The sequence below is a fragment of the Notolabrus celidotus genome, chromosome 8 (genome assembly GCF_009762535.1).
Source record: "Notolabrus celidotus isolate fNotCel1 chromosome 8, fNotCel1.pri, whole genome shotgun sequence".
Lineage (NCBI taxonomy): Eukaryota > Metazoa > Chordata > Actinopteri > Labriformes > Labridae > Notolabrus > Notolabrus celidotus.
Genome location: NC_048279.1, coordinates 12,266,556 through 12,282,546, shown reverse-complemented (window position 1 = coordinate 12,282,546; position 15,991 = coordinate 12,266,556). Strand labels below are relative to the sequence as shown.

At 38.2% G+C, this 15,991-nt stretch overlaps 2 protein-coding genes across 3 annotated transcripts; one reads left to right on the top strand and one right to left on the bottom strand.

The window, feature by feature from the left end:
• Window positions 1-231: 231 nt before the first annotated feature.
• med7 (mediator complex subunit 7) lies at window positions 232-3,699 on the bottom strand. Its single transcript, XM_034690448.1, has 2 exons — window positions 3,530-3,699; window positions 232-1,275 (listed from the first exon to the last, which is right to left on the bottom strand). The coding sequence occupies exon 2, from the start codon at window positions 1,264-1,266 to the stop codon at window positions 502-504; it is 765 nt and encodes a 254-aa protein (XP_034546339.1). The 5' UTR covers window positions 1,267-1,275; window positions 3,530-3,699; the 3' UTR covers window positions 232-501.
• itk (IL2 inducible T cell kinase) lies at window positions 2,989-14,863 on the top strand. Of its 2 annotated transcripts, none has more exons than XM_034690446.1 (18): window positions 2,989-3,174; window positions 6,123-6,302; window positions 6,461-6,565; window positions 6,716-6,797; window positions 6,916-7,041; window positions 7,242-7,279; window positions 7,732-7,883; window positions 7,970-8,035; window positions 8,133-8,187; window positions 8,657-8,736; window positions 9,011-9,153; window positions 9,295-9,369; window positions 9,670-9,838; window positions 11,341-11,557; window positions 11,634-11,698; window positions 11,787-11,905; window positions 14,218-14,375; window positions 14,473-14,863. In XM_034690446.1, the coding sequence occupies exons 2-18, from the start codon at window positions 6,165-6,167 to the stop codon at window positions 14,536-14,538; spliced, it is 1,854 nt and encodes a 617-aa protein (XP_034546337.1). In that variant the 5' UTR covers window positions 2,989-3,174; window positions 6,123-6,164; the 3' UTR covers window positions 14,539-14,863. The 2 variants fall into 2 exon arrangements, with proteins under 2 accessions (XP_034546337.1, XP_034546338.1); XM_034690447.1 differs by having other exon boundaries at window positions 6,119-6,302.
• The last annotated feature ends 1,128 nt before the right edge of the window (window positions 14,864-15,991 follow it).

The window sequence follows — 15,991 nt, the reverse complement described above, 5'->3', positions numbered from 1 at the left end:
AGCTTTAATGTATACTTGAGGTTAAAGAGATTGAGGGAGGGAGGAGTAACAATTGTACTGGTCTATACATAACAACCTTTTCGTTACCTCTCTATCCGGATTAGAGTGTGCCAGCCACAGTGACAGAGTGCTTTGTGAGCATAACTGCATGTCACTCGTGTAAATGATTTACATACTTTTGATGGAGATTCCCTAAAAACATTCAGGTTCAATAGAAATACTGGGCAGTAGTGACAGTAATGAGAAATGTCTTTATTGGTTTTATTACAAAATTTGAAAGATGTAATCCCAGTTTATTTGTGTGATAGTTCAAGTTCCTCAATGTCTTTACAGGAACTCTTTAATAATATATACAAGACAGCTTTTAAATAAAACAACAATTCACCTCTATACAGGTTTTAGGCTCGATGAAATAACAGGAAACTTCATACTTGTTCATATTACAGTAAAGAAAGACAAGGGAAGTAATGATGTACAAAAAGAAACACAACCACTCAACAACTAAGCTATTTCATCTATAATGCTACACATAGCTGCATCCTTGTCCCACGTTTTGTCTCTCTTTGAAGTGGGGACACTCTTGTCCTGCTGACCTACTGCCATACAGCTGCCACCTGCTTCCTCCACATCCATTGGTTCAGTTTTTAGCCTTGGGGCTTGCCCAGAGGAGCTACCAACACCAGCAGCAGCAGACACAGTCCTTGTCCCATCACTAGCTCCGTCTGCACCCTCCATCTGTGGTAAGTCATCAGGTAAGGAGGCGAGGCAACCCTGGATCATCTCCACTACCCTCTCCAGGTGTTTCTGGAACCTCTCTGCTGTGTCTAGCCTCTGTCTCTTCTGCACCTCCATCATCACCCTCAGTGTCTCCCTGGCCTGATGTGGCCTGTATTCATTTATCAGGTGGTGCAAATGAACAAACAGAAGCTTCAAGTCCTCCAACTTCTCTTCACGCTTTATACTTCCAGGGCTCTTGATAAGTATATCCAGAAGATCCAGGAAGTTCACAAGTATGGACATGTTGAGTTTCTTGAGCTCCCGTTTGTGGTCAAACTGCTTAGGATGGAGCCTCTCGATGCCTTGGTTCTCCAGAGGCCGGATGATAAGGTCATCACACTGGAACTGGTTGCCAAACATCATGTAGCTATCTCTGATGGGCGGAGGTGGCTTTGGTGCCAGGCCCTTGCGGATGTTTTCATCTGTGTACTCTTTAATGTACTGCATAGGCGGGGGAGGCAGGGCGCTAACCTGCTGTGGTTCACCCATGATGCTGACCTGAAACAGACACATGAAATGTTAATCAGCCTGTTTTTGGAAACAACAGCAGTAGAGTCAGTTGTTGAAAGCAGTACGTGAAGGTAGCAAAACAGATTAACAGCAGAACCCTCTCAAAAAATCGGATTCTTGGATACTGAATTCAAACGTATCTAAGAGTGGGAAAAAGTTGGACATGCTTAAACTGAGAACTTTTAGTCAAGTAGGTTAAGCGTAATGCACGTAGAGGACAAAATGAGCACATATTTTCAACCGATGGGCCCCTTAAAGTTATTGAAAATGTGTGATGGTGTTTATGTCTGATTCACTGTCCTTTAAGCTTCACATTCAACAGCTCGTTAAGAAGTTGAAGGTGAGGTTGGGTTTCTATTTCAGACACAAGTCACGTTTTTCTTTTGCCGCAAAGAAAAAACTTGTTGATGCTACCTTCATGCCTTTGATTGATTATGGTGATGTTTTATATATGCATGCATCCACTCATTGCCTTCACTCTCTGGACACCGTTTTTCCTGGAGCTCTGAGGTTCGTTACAGGTTTTAAATCTCTAACCCATCACTGCTCCCTGTATGCTCGAGTTGGCTGGACTGCATTGTCTACCCGTAGGCTACATCGCGGGCATGTCCTTGTTTATAAGGCAATTCTTAAATTGCTTCCCTCGTATATATGCGAATTTATTAATTAAAAAAATACTGGAAGCTACAGTCTCTGCTTTGTGACCCAGTCACAAAACTTGCTTTTGCTTTCAGTCCCCAGAGTGCGTCTTGAAATGGGTAAAAAGAGTTTTAGATATGCTGCTCCTGCAGCCTGGAACCTGTTTCAGGAGAGCCTTGGTTTTTAAATGTTCCTCATGTGTCTCAAACAAGCGCCGGCCAGAGAGCTTTCTGTTGTTACTCCCCTAAGCTGTGGAACTCTGTGCCTCTGGACATCAGAACGGCGAGCTCTCTGGGTGTTTTTAAAAGTAAACTTAAGACTTACCTTTTTAATCTAGCTTTTAATTTGGAGTAATTTATTTTTAGCCCTGAACTGCATTATTATTTTTATTATTATTTAACTGTTATTATTTGAATCATTGCTTTAACATATATTTATCTTATTTAATTATTTATTTATCTATTTATTTCTTGAATTCATCTGAGCTTGTTAACGCTACCTTATTTTTAACTTTTCTTTCCACTCTTATTTTATTTATTTTATTGTATTGACTTTATTTTATTTTTAAGAATTTTATTTATAATCATGCCTTTTATAATTTTACTATTGCTGTTGTTTTCTGTCTCTCTGTTATTCTGTGAAACTGCTTTTGGCTACATGTTTTTATGTATGAAAGGTGCTATATAAATAAAGTTGAGTTGAGTTTGAGTGAGACTGTCTCTTTAAATGTTTTTATAAGCGGACTGAAGGCTCTTGAGGAAGATGCTTCAGTTTGTAGTTGCTTTGACAGATGACTTTTGTTCTGAAACCCACGATATGTTGTAATATTTTAGAATTATGTGTTGTTTGTCTGTAACTTTTCTGGAATGTGCTGCTGCAGATCTTGGCCAGGAAACACTTGAAAAATAGATTTTTAATCTCAGTGTGGTTTTCTCCTGGTTAAGTAAATAAATCAAAGAAATATTTGTAGGACGTGATTTATTGGCCTCTTTTTATTTTGCATGTATATAGTATATATTGAAGTCTGCATATTGACCACTACCTGCAGCTGTCACACACATTCTAGGTGTCCATAAACATTCACTGACTTTAATCTGATGGAGTTAAAGTGAGTAGATGAGCTGACTAGCCTGTGATGTGACAACGATGCAGCTTTGGAAAAAGTTTACACTAATAGCTTGCATCTTGCTTTTAATTTTGTTTGCAAACAATCGTGGACACTTCTGACTGCTGTATTCCACCGGAGTGGTGAGTTTTTTAATTACATTTTTACGCTTACATGACTTAAATGAAGGAAGAGTAGTTTACCTGATGTGTCTTTTTCTGGTGTTTATAGTTATGGATGAGGCCTACTGTTACAAGAAAGATGCTAGGTAACTCAGCGGCTTCCTGGCCCACCGAAATAAATCCCGCTTATATTTTTTGATAAACTATTCAAAGCCCCTTGTTGAACATTTATCTTAAAATACATGTCCAGCGTTTTAAAAACGAACGTAGTTAACTTAGTTAGCTTTTTGGGCTAGCATTATAGCTGCTAATATCAGCAAAGCAGTTACAAGCTCGAAAATCTGAAACCAAATGTAGAAAATGTGCTTCTACATACCTTTTAAAGAGTTCGCTGCTTTGTGGATGAAATTAGACTTTCTATATTAACTGTGCCTGATGTTTCTAACCGGCTAGAAGCGCATCACTAGATTTGCTGCTTTCCTACACTGACGTAAATGTCCGGTTTCCTTCTTCATTTAGTTTTACGTCAGGGTGCAACCATGACTCACATCGTGCATACTGCCACCTACTGTGTATGTAGTGCAAGTTATAAGACAGCATTATGCAAAAAGAAAAAAAAACATTTGAAATAACCAGTGGTGGACAAAGTACATAGCCTCATTACTTAAGTCAAGTCAAGTATAGATCATTATTATATTATGTTATATTACATTATTCTAACTACAACTCATGGTCATATTACATACCATATTATTTTTAAGTATTCAAAGTACTTCTTAAAAAATCTCATAAGGTTGTTTTTTCACAATATCAGTGTAGTCAAGAATACATAGGTTTAATCCAAAGTGACGTACATACAAGAACAAGAACAACACAAGCAAAGATCTAGACAAGAGGAAACAAGATCAGTAAGAGTATAACAAAGTGCTTCAAGTCCATTTGGATGCAGGTACTGCCAAGCATTGTAAAGGCAATGCAGATATAGCCTTCTCAAAAAAGCAACTAAGCTATCCAAGCACAGAAAATGTAGTTTGAAATGTTCATTTGAAATGAAACAAATGTTACGTAGCTCAACACGCTTTCTCAGGTTGGACAGTGAATTATTGTATGTTTGCGCAGAGTGGGAAACAGGGTGAACATTTCAAATGATGCGTATCATTCTTAATTTCAAAAACCTCTAACATGGGCTGAATATATGACCATGGGTGCTCAGGTGGTGAATTATAGCCATCATTACCACCTCTAAATGAACAGCCTGATCTGAGTGAAATCTGCTCTGTGTTTGTTCCATGTTTAACCAAGGGATCAGATTTCAGAAAACAGAAGGAAATTCATGAGCTGACTTCAATGCAAAAGTAGTGAGTAACTAGATCACTGATAGAAATGTAGAGGAGTAAAAAGTTCAATAATTGTCTTCTGAATGTAGTGGAGTAAAAGTAATAAGTTCCCCACAAAAGTAACACTCAAGTAAAGTACAGATAGGCTTACTCCAAAAATGTACTTTAGTACAGTACTCAAGTAAATTTACTTTGTTACTGTCCACCACTGGAAATAACCACTCACTGTATAAATCCCTCAATCCCTCAAATATCTCTCAGCAGCATTCTATACTTTTGTTACCCCTCCTCCTGCTGTTCCCAGCAAACCCTCAAGATCCCATGTTTTCCCTGCCTTATTGATTTTTGATATAGCCTTATCATTTCTTCCCATTATTTCTACATCACTTTTTGTGATTTTACATTCCGAACATTAATCTGATTGACTTTTACCTAATTCAAACATGTTTGGTCAAACCTCAGTCTAGTTAAAGCTGTCTCCTCCCTTCTGTTTTTTTATAATAAACCCTTGTGCTCTGGAAGCTTTATGTACATTGTAATATTTTCTTTCAAGCTAGCTTCATATATAATCATGCCACTTACAATTTTAGCATTGCTGTTGTTTTCTGTCTCTCTGTTGTTCTGAGAAGCACTTTGGGCTGCATGTTTTTATGAAAGGTCCTATATAAATAAAGTTGAGTTGAGAGTTGAGTTGAGTATCTCTGTCCCATATGCTCTGCTACTTCTTCATCATTTCTTTTTAGATCAATTCTTTAGTTTGTTCTTTGCCTAAACAACATCCCGCACCCTGGTCAGTTGCAATTCCATTGGCTAGACTAAGCATGTGACAACTTTAGGTCAGTTTTCCTGATTGTGGTGCTGACACATCCATGTAGACACTTGATGAACTTTTTTTTTTTCTTATACTTGTATTATTCATTAACACTTTTATCATATCTTTGTTAAAGTAGGAATTGATAAAAAAAAGTGTTTAAAACAAAACTAAATATATCCCATCACAAATAGAAACGCTCTGTATTTGTCTGTTTATGGTAAGGAGATGGATAAGAAACACTCTTGAACATAAAAAAAGAGAAAAAAAATACAAATTCTAAAAAAAAAAAAAAAATAGCCTACAGGCAAAACTGTTAAATGCACCACTTCATTACAATACCTGACAGTCCTGTAACATCCCCTTTACAACACATTAGTTGAAGTTTCAGACTTCAGAGGTGTTTATTTTATATATTTACTATTTATTTTGTGAAATGAACACCCTGATCTCTGTATGCATTCAGACAAGAAGTCTGTATAATACCAGTTATCATTTTCAAGCTTTGGTGGAAAATGTTTGTAATAGCAGGGATTCAAAAATCCCTCTCTATCTGCTGACTTATTGCAACATCCTCAGTGAAAGTACATAGAAGTGCAATGTGTAGTTCGTGTGTGGGTGTGTATGTGTGTGACTGTGTGTGTGTGTTTGTTTGCTTGCACAACCTATTGTGCCGTGGATGTGGTTTACCGAGTGCAACAACTTTTTGCCGGAAGCTCTAGAGCTTCTATCAAGTTACCATTCGCTGCTTTTTTTCTGTCACTGCAAGGCGCTCATTCTCTCTCTCTCTCTATCTCTCTCTCTCTATCTCTGTAAGTCAGAACCTTCCACTGTTTCTCATAGTGTCGTTTGAGGCTGTAATCATGTTCCCCAGGGTGATTTTGAAGGGAACTATGATTAAAAAATCTCAACAAAAGAAAAGAACATCCCCTTGCAACTACAAGGAAAGGTTTTTTGTATTGGACACCCAAGATCTGAAGTATTCTGAACGCCGTCCTGGGGTAAGTTTATGCTTTTTATCAATGTCTAGAGAGGCTATATAAATGTAAAAATTATATAAAAATCCACTATCTGGAAGCTGGGTCCATACAAAGCTACTTAAATCTGAATCATATCCTTCATATGTATAACACATAAAGTGAGTATTATGTTCTTTTAGAAAAAGCCAATGGTGAAGGGTTGCATCAAGCTGCATGCAATCAAGTGTGCGGAGATTGTGTGTAGTGATGTCTCCATACCATGCGACTATAAATACCCTTTTCAGGTGAGGTTCACATTTTCTTAAAGCATGCATACAATCACACTACAGTTACAAAGTGCTATATATGGTAGATATAATGTAGGAATAAGCAATATAGGTTTGACCTAATACAATAACAAAGAAGCCTTACCTCAGACACAAATATTCCTACAGGTGTTTCACAACAACCTCTACCTCTACATTTTCGCTCCAGACAACGATTGTCGTCAGAGATGGGTCAGAGCTCTGAAAGAGGGTGAGAAGTTGGAGCCATCACACTTCAGACAACACATTTTTGAAACCCTTGGCTAGATTACTGCAGATTACTTAAAATCATAACCCTGATTTGTCTGTTATTCTGCCCCAACACATAGAGACTAAACACAACAATTTAGTTGCAAAATACCACCCGAACTTCTGGATGGATGGAAAGTGGCGATGCTGCCAACAAACAGAGAAACTGGCAGCAGGTTGTAATGTGTATGACCCAGTGGGCTATGGTTTGTATTATTTTAACTCTTCACTTTAATACATATGTACCGAGGGCAATATTCAAAGGACAATTCTTAATTCTTATGTTAACTCAATTATGCTGCATAGCTCAGTAGCAACACCTGGCGTAAGCTTGTTATTCAGTACATTAGAATTTGCCGTAACAGTTTTCCAACTTCCTTTTTCTGATTTCTCCCTTTCTCCACAGCTTCTAAAAAGCCTCTTCCTCTTCTCCCAGATCCAGATGTATGTCTTTGTAAAGCTTGAGTGATAAGTATTGTTAAAATGTCAAAGCAGTTAATCCATACTTTGAAACTACAAGAAAAAGTATTTGATTTTTGATCTGTTGCCTCTTTGGCTGAAAGTTCTCATTCTTGTCAGAAATGTTCCATATCTAATTTTAAGGCATCTTTACCTCTAACAAACGTTTGTATTGCTCTTAGTAAACACACCTGTGGTTACGGCTTGGTTGATTTTATTTCTTAGCTGCTCAGTTTGATATATTTTATTGTCTAAATAAGTTAAAGACACCGGATGACGTGATATGACAGAATATGATTGCTTTCATTTTACATTTTCCTCTGTTTCTTTTGTGTGAAGTGTAAAAATAGCTTTAATGTGATAAAATACAAAAAAAGTTATTGTTTTACAAACACAAAGCATGTGTCTAGATTATTATTGTCATGTGTCTCTGCCAGTCTGATCCCCAGGATGACGGACAGAGGATGGTCATTGCTCTACAAGACTACACACCTCAGGGAGACGATGACTTGCCTCTTCAGAAAGACCAGGAGTACATCCTGATTAACGGCAACCACTCTGAGTGGTGGGCGATAGAGGATGAACAGGGGTAAATAAAAGACTCAGGATAAGATAAACTGAAAAAAGGATGGCTACAGTATGTGATGATTGTTTTTCCTTATCTGACCCTGTCAGGAACCACGGCTTTGTACCCAGCACTTATGTAGCTTTAAAACAAGGCAAAAACTTTGAGAGATTTGAGTGAGTTTGATTTAATTTTTCTTTGAAGCAGATGTGTTCAAATCTATGAAGTCCTTCATTGAGTTGAATTATGTGTGGTCAATTTGTCTTCCAACAGATGGTACAACAAAAACATAACCAGAGGGGAAGCAGAGGATTTGTTAATGAAAGAGGTAAAATATAATTTCTTTGTTTAAGGATGCAGTAATTACTCAATTTAATCAGTTTAAACCTCCAGCTGTGGTTTGACAACAAAAAAATGCTCTAAATAATCATTAGGTAAATAATTAGCAGGATGTTGCTCTTGTGCGACGCTGTGCTGTTTTGCTTTGACTGTGCCACCTACAGCATTTGTTGCATTTGCAAAATTAATGCAAATGCACCTGTGCAACAAGAATGTGACATGGCATAGGACAGGAAAAATGTCTCACAACCACAAATATGAATTTCCTGCTGTTTGGTGCTTTGCTGAGTTTTGCAAGCAGGAGGTGGAACAGCTTTTTAGCTTTCAGTACTTGAAAATAGCACTCGGTCGGGGATGCGGAACATACAAACACTGTACAAGCTTGTCTAACATGTAACATTAGCAATGTTTTAACTAACTTAGATGAATATATGTGTTTTGAACTATCTATTTTCTAGGGAAAAGAAGGCGCATTCATGGTGCGTGACTCGAGGCAGGCAGGAGTGTACACAGTGTCAGTCTTCACCAAGGCACCAGGGTACTTCGACTTCCTTCATGCTTATTTTAAAGATATGTGATTGTGAGATAATACTTGAGAACATTTGATAGAATCTTTGAGTAAAGCATTACATGCTGGAAAATTAATTTATACCTTCACATGCCTTATGCACAATTTCACCCTAATCTCACTTTATATGAATGCCTTTTTTAACACATTAATAGAGCTTTTCTGCGAACATTTCACACTTTGAATACTCCATTTGTAAGCATTAATAATTTCTAACACAAGAGATTCTATTTATTGTCTTAAGGTCAAACGGGGAGAAGAATCCGAGGGTGAAACATTACCAAATCAGACAGGCAGAAACAGGAGAGGCCACATATTACTTGGCAGAGAAGTACCTGTTCAGCACCATTCCTGAACTCATTCATTACCACCAACACAACGCCGCAGGCAAGAGCTGGCATTCTGCATGCCACAGTAACAATCTTATAAACACAGTATCAAGTAGATCAGAAGGGAAATGGTCTGAGATGTAATCTAAATGACTTTATGTGTGTTTTTTGTCATGTTTGTTGTGTGTGTGCGTGACAGGATTGATAACACGTTTGAGGCACCCTGTCTCCTTAGACAAGAGCTGCTCCCTTGACCCCGCTGATCCCCTGAAAGGTTAGACTATGCGCTGTTGTGTGAATGGGTCAGCTGGATGAACAGGATTTCAAAGTAGTCATAGCTTAAGCTGAACAAAGAAGCTTGTTTTTGCTGACCTCTAGTGAACCACACATGTATCATATACTCTGGGTGTGTTCAGTCTCATTTTGTTGTGAGGTAGCAAACATGAAACTGCCACAAAGCTTCAATCATTTTAAACATCAATAAATCTGTAATTTAATAGCTACTCATCTAAATTTGCACATGTGCTGTGTTCCCAAATATGCTCTGTTATTCCATCTTTTATCCTGTTCACAGATCAGTGGGAAGTGGACCCTGAGGAGCTGACCCTGGGTCAGGAGTTAGGCAGCGGGCAGTTTGGCCTTGTGTTGGAGGGGAAATGGAAGGATATGAAGGTGGCGGTGAAGATGATAAGAGAGGAGTGCATGTCAGACGAGGATTTTAAAGATGAGGCGAGAGTTATGACGTAAGTTTCCCACAGTTACTGAAATCTTCCTCCTGACTGGCCACATCTATCAAACTGCTGTGACTACAGACTAATTTCAGCGCTACCTTTTATTACAAAACTCTTTGACGGACCCTCTAAATGAAACTCATCTAAGCATTAAAACCCAACTAAATGTATGACTAGTTCTAGTCTGCTAAGAGATCACCTTTTTATTTGTATTTAATTATTTTTATCAACAGCAGCTGTATCTTTATAGTGCTGGATTTAAGTGAAGCATTCGTCACAGTCAACCACAAGTTAATGACTGGGAGGCTGCGCTAGGTTTATCTGGGACAGCTTTAATAAAAGTGCAGATATAAAGAAATATGGATATTAACACATTTCCTAAAATTAAACATATAGTATTTCTTGTAATTGGTCTGAGTAAGTTGCACCCTGTAATCCAGTACTCCCCCGGCCCATATAATTTAATATAAAATCTCAAAAACAAGAGTGTTCTCCTGAACACCAACTTCAATGTTTTAAAAAACATACCATCATCATCATCAAGTCGTGCTAGTACAACCTCAAAAATATTTCTGGAACATGATCAATGCTGATTTGAATTGCCAAACAAGCTTTTATTCATAGTTAAACCTCTAAACATTGGGCTACTGTAAAAGTATTCTTAAAGGTATAACTCTTACACTGTATTATACATGGACGCAGCCACTGTGATGCCACCCACTGGTTCCTGGAAAGATATTCTGAAGCCAAATGATGGAGAAGCCTATTTTAGAAAAACAGACTCAGCCTCACTTTTGATCAACCCAAACTTGAGGCTGGCTAGAATAGGTCTCATGCAGTTTTTTGCACTTTCACTTTGGTTTCATTTTTTAACATTGTAAGTTGCCACTTGGTTTAACTCAGAAAAAAGTAAATGGACTCAAAATTGTGCAAAATCAGCAACAAGACCCTTAAAATAATAATAAATAAATAAATAAATAAATAAATAAATAAATAAATAAATAAATAAATAAATAAATAAATAAATAGATAGATATAAAACAAGAAAAGAGAACACATTACACTCTTTAGGATTTATTTTCAGGTTTCACTTTTGAAGTACTTCATGGTGAGGCCCCAGACTAAACTGCACATTTGAGCTGTAGCATCTTAACCACTCAAACCTCACACTCAAGAACTAACAGAGGTCTGTCTTGTGAAACAAGAATTTTCTTTTGAATCACCTTTGAAGACTTATTTTAGAAAAGCTTTCTTGTAATTGTCATATTTCCTTCATGGTGCCCATTTAGTTATTAATTATTTCTTTTAGTCATCCATTGTTTTAAGTTTTCCTCTTTTATTCTGTCCCCTTGTGTTTTTCTCACATTGATCCTAGAGGTTTTTTTTATTGCATGTTTAAACAAATGAAGGACAATGTAACACTGGTTTTGATAAGTGCTAGACCAATAAACTTAAAAAGACACTAATATTGTTCTGGCAAACTTCCCCCCTCTTATTTGTGTTTTTGTTTACAGGAGGTTGTACCACTATAAGCTAGTCCAGCTGTATGGTGTGTGCACCCAGCGTTCCCCCATGTGCCTGGTGTTTGAGTTCATGGAGAAGGGCTGTTTGTCAGACTACCTGCGAGCCAAAAAGGGCTGTTTATCTCAGGACACCATGATGGGGATGTGTCTGGATGTCAGTGAAGGGATGGCTTACCTGGAGAGCTCCAACTTTATTCACAGAGATCTGGTAATCCAACAGAAGATACATTTATTTGATGTAAATCTGCTTCTGTTTGTGAAGTTAATCCTTCTTTTCTCTGCAGGCTGCCAGGAACTGTCTTGTTTCGAAGAACAATGAGGTGAAGGTGTCGGATTTTGGTATGACCAGGTATGCTTTTCACACTTTTTGGACTATCCACTGAACCAAGATCTTTGAACTTATTAATAAACTCCTCGATAATTTCTCCTCTCTGTAGATTTGTGCTGGATGATCAGTACACAAGCTCCCAGTGCTCCAAGTTTCCTGTCAAGTGGTCATCCCCAGAGGTCATCAGATACTGCAAGTTCAGCAGCAAGTCTGACGTCTGGTCTTTCGGTGAGTTAATGAGTTCATCTCCATGCATTTATTTTTTAGTCTGTGTGTCTGATTTGCCATGTTTTTAGTTATACAGCGCAACAATCTTTCTTTCGCTTTCCTTTAACCACTGAAACTGTGTACCTGGAGTTTTTGTTATGCTAGTGATATTGCGTTGACTATGGGGTTCCATACTAAAACACATTTTTACTATATTCATAGACACTAAGAGTCAAGGAACATATTTTTGTGTCACACCCTTCACCCCGCCGTCAACAGCATGTTGCATAAGCTGAAGTGACAGAAGTGATTCCAACTTTTCAAGACATAAGAAGGATTTAGTTGTGCATATATTTGTGCCAAAGACTGCAATTATTGGCAGCTATTTGAACGGTGAAATGCCAACCCTCGGATTTACAGTAATCTTAAGACAGTAATACTTTAGGACCATGGCCAAAAAGAAAGAGTTTAAACAGGGAGCTACAGTTTAGCTTGGCATGGACTGAAGATTGAGAAGTTGTGGCTTGCCTGTGTGCAACAGCCGCAGGTAGTGACAACATCGATACTACCTACTCTGCCACCTGGCCCCTAGCAGCCCCCACCACCCAACACACAGCAAGAAGAGTCTGTAGCTAGGTGTTAGAAGACAGGGGAGGCAGAGCCAAGATGAGATGCTGGTCTATGCTAGAATTCATCCCCACCGGTCTAGGCTATGTGCTCTACCTCCCCCCCACTGAATATTTTCTTATTTCTGTTTCGGACCCCAACTGACATTATTCCTTCTCATCCAGATCCACTGATTTGTTTTAACTGCTTCGTCTGACATTTCCTTTACTGTCTTTCGCAATTCTGTCCCACACTCCTAATTCTCCCATTAATGAGAGAGTTGGTCATGCTACAAACCCTCTACATCCTACTTCTACTGGACAAACCCTAACCTTCCAACCTCACTGCTCTGTTTCTGCTGACAACTCTGTGTACCTAAGCTTTTTTCCTTTTTCTACGCCTCCTCCATTGAGTCCTCCCAGGGTGCTGTCAGTAATAAACTTTTTGCTGACGGCTTGACCAGAGCACTATGTCAGGCCTCAGATTAGTGGAAATGATCTCCTGTGGCACTACAAGTTTTCCTCCCAAGTCTACCTGCATCTCACAATCACTACCACCCTTTAGCTGATCTGGCTTGTGCCTACTTAAAAGACTACCTCCCATTACCTACCATTTCTCTCCTTCACTGACAAACTGAATGGCTGCATTCTTTCCCTGATCACACCCTGAATTCACCTATCGTCTCCTACTTTCAATCTCTGTCGCTAATCTTTTCAACACCTGGTTATGTCCCCATGTATACCGATCCAGATCCAGTCCTATCTTACAGGCAAGACTCAGTCTTATCTCATCTTCATCCACCATGAGCAGAGCGAAGGAAAAATTCATTTTTACAGGCAGAAACCTCGAGCAGAACCATTATCATATTAGACAGCCATCTGCCTAAAACATGTTTGGATGTTGGGAGATGGACAGAGACAGAAAGCAACAATAACAGCTATAACAGTACATTTAGACTCATGAATACTGTAAAGAGGATGATGGTGAAAATAAGTGTACTTTTTGCAGGAACTTGAAATGAATGCTAATAGACTGAACTTAATACTTAAGGCAGATAAAGTCAACTGGTTTCATTTTAGTGGATGCAAAAGGGCTAGATGGAATTATTAATCAATCAATCAATCTTTATTTGTATATCGCCAAATCACAACAGGTCTAGACCGTACACTATGTTAGATTATTTTGGTAGGACATCCGGGAAGACCCAACATCAAGACAGGGTAAGACTCAGTCTTATCTCATCTTAATCCACCACGAGCAGAGCACTTTGCAGTATTTAACTACAGTGGCGTGGAAAAACTTCCTTTTAACAGGCAGAAACCTCGAGCAGAACCAGACTCATGTTAGACGGCCATCTGCCTGGACAGACTAGGGGTTGGAAAGAGGGAATTATTACCTCCATACCAAGGACCAACCAGATACCATGTGACTTATTTGGTTTGTCTTCAAAGTTTAAAAGAATAAATGCTGTCTAAGAGTTGTTTGCATGCATACTAATAGCCTGGTTATGATTGTGAATTTAAAGTATCCTGATTATCCTTTATGTGTAAACACCCTATCCTGGTTTTGATAAAGCCTGACATGCTACCTGGAGTACTGCAATAGACACCAGCTTACTATTGCAGGGAAACATCTCAACTCTCCAACTTCAAGATACTATTTTTAAAAAGATGCTTGGGGTAGTTCTTAATGACTTTATAAGTAACAACTGGAGTCTGCCTCCTCAGGCGTGCTGATGTGGGAGGTGTTCACTGAAGGCCGGCTTCCTTATGAGAACCGCACTAATGCTGAAGTGGTCGACTCCCTGAACGCTGGCCTGAGACTCCTGAAGCCACGCTTGGCCCCTGACGCAGTCCACCAGCTGATGGAGTGGTGCTGGAAGGAGGTGGGCACAAGCAGAAGGATAATTGATTGCATAAAAGAAACTCATAGACTGTAAGAACTCTCCATTATAACAGATTTATGTTTTGTTCTCTTCCTAGAAACCAGAAGATCGTCCATCCTTTGCTCTCCTCCTGCATGAGCTGGCCTCCCTCTCAAACAGTTGAACGGAAACAAGACTTGAGCTTGGAAACAAGAGAATAGTTTTATTTATTTTATTTATTATTTTATACCTATTATTTGTAAAATGTGAAGCTTTTTGGGTAAGATTATAATAACACAAGAGGGTTTACAATCCGTGGCTTCTGCACTTTATCTGTTTCATATTTTGACATGAAGTTTATTTTTGAGAAAGCCCATGATCCCTTTCTCTGCTGCTTACTGCAGCTTTATTGTATCATTAAAATATTCCACAATTTATCTATGTATTTAACTGTGAGAAAGGTATTTTGTGTAACACTCTTGTAATGAATAAATCCATGTGAAAACATGTTTTTTATTCTCAAAGGTTTTCTCATATCCTCAAACAATGCTTTCAAAAGTTGGTGAGTACATTTCTGGTGTTAAAACTTTTGATGATATTACCAATCTAATGTCAAGTTTGCTTCTGTACAGACAGCAGTAAGCATATGGTAAGCATATATTCAAGCTGGTTATATAAATGTCTAATGAAACTGATACAGAAAAGTTCAAAATGTGACTAAATGGGCAACGGCACTATTGGGATGTATGTGGCCAAAAATGTTCAAACTCTTACAAGCCAATAATAATTTCTGGGTCCAATGTTTTAAGTAGATGTCACAGGTTAGTTAACCAACCCAGGTGATAAGAATTGGAAGTGTAGAGGCAAAAGTTGGAACTGAGCCATACACACTCAACAACAACTACAAAATTTAATTAATTTGAAATTTAAAAAGACAGTCTCTCAACATCAAAATGATGCAAATGTGCTATGGTCAGTTAGCTGGACAGCACATTGTCATCAACTGGCCTTCTACCTATAGTTATCCTAGAAAATATCAAACGATGCAATACAACACCCAATGCCCAACCCTAAGAGTAAAACATATACACTAGTCCAGAGCTTAGGATAGATAGAGTCAGAAGTGGATCAAGATATCTATTGCATTACTTCACTGTATTTCTTAATTTCAAGCACGTAGGTCCTCTGGGTGAAAAATACATATTCTAAAGTTGATCTAATTTTGGTGTAATTAATACATTGTAAATGTGCTACCTTAAGTGCATACAGTGCATTATTTTGGAACAGCTTTAAGTAATTTTGGATATGCTAAAGTCCACTTTCTTGCCATGTTTGAGGCACTCTCCGAGTATATCTTTAGTAATCTCTGAGTATTTCTTTAGTTTTAGCGTGATTCCTGCACGCTTATATAAGTTAATTGGTAATATGAATTAAGTATTCTACAAGAGCCATTATCAGAATATCATTACGACACTATCCTGATACTTTTGTATCATAAACTGCTTTTTAAAGAACACTCAGTATGATTGTTGTTTTTGCACGGAAAATATGCTGATACTTGAGCACAATAAAAATAATGATAAACACAGTTTATATCCTTGCTGGCGATCCTTCAGCTTGATAGGAGTTGATTCTGA

Excerpts from the sequence above, each read along its gene's own strand:
- med7 (XM_034690448.1), bottom strand. The coding sequence starts at position 1,266 with ATGGGTGAACCACAGCAGGTTAGCGCCCTGCCTCCCCCGCCTATGCAG.
- itk (XM_034690446.1), top strand. The coding sequence starts at position 6,165 with ATGTTCCCCAGGGTGATTTTGAAGGGAACTATGATTAAAAAATCTCAA. Across the intron at positions 7,042-7,241 it reads GTATGACCCAGTGGGCTATG|CTTCTAAAAAGCCTCTTCCT; the intron begins GTTTGTATTATT and ends CTTTCTCCACAG. Across the intron at positions 8,737-9,010 it reads GTCTTCACCAAGGCACCAGG|GTCAAACGGGGAGAAGAATC; the intron begins GTACTTCGACTT and ends TATTGTCTTAAG.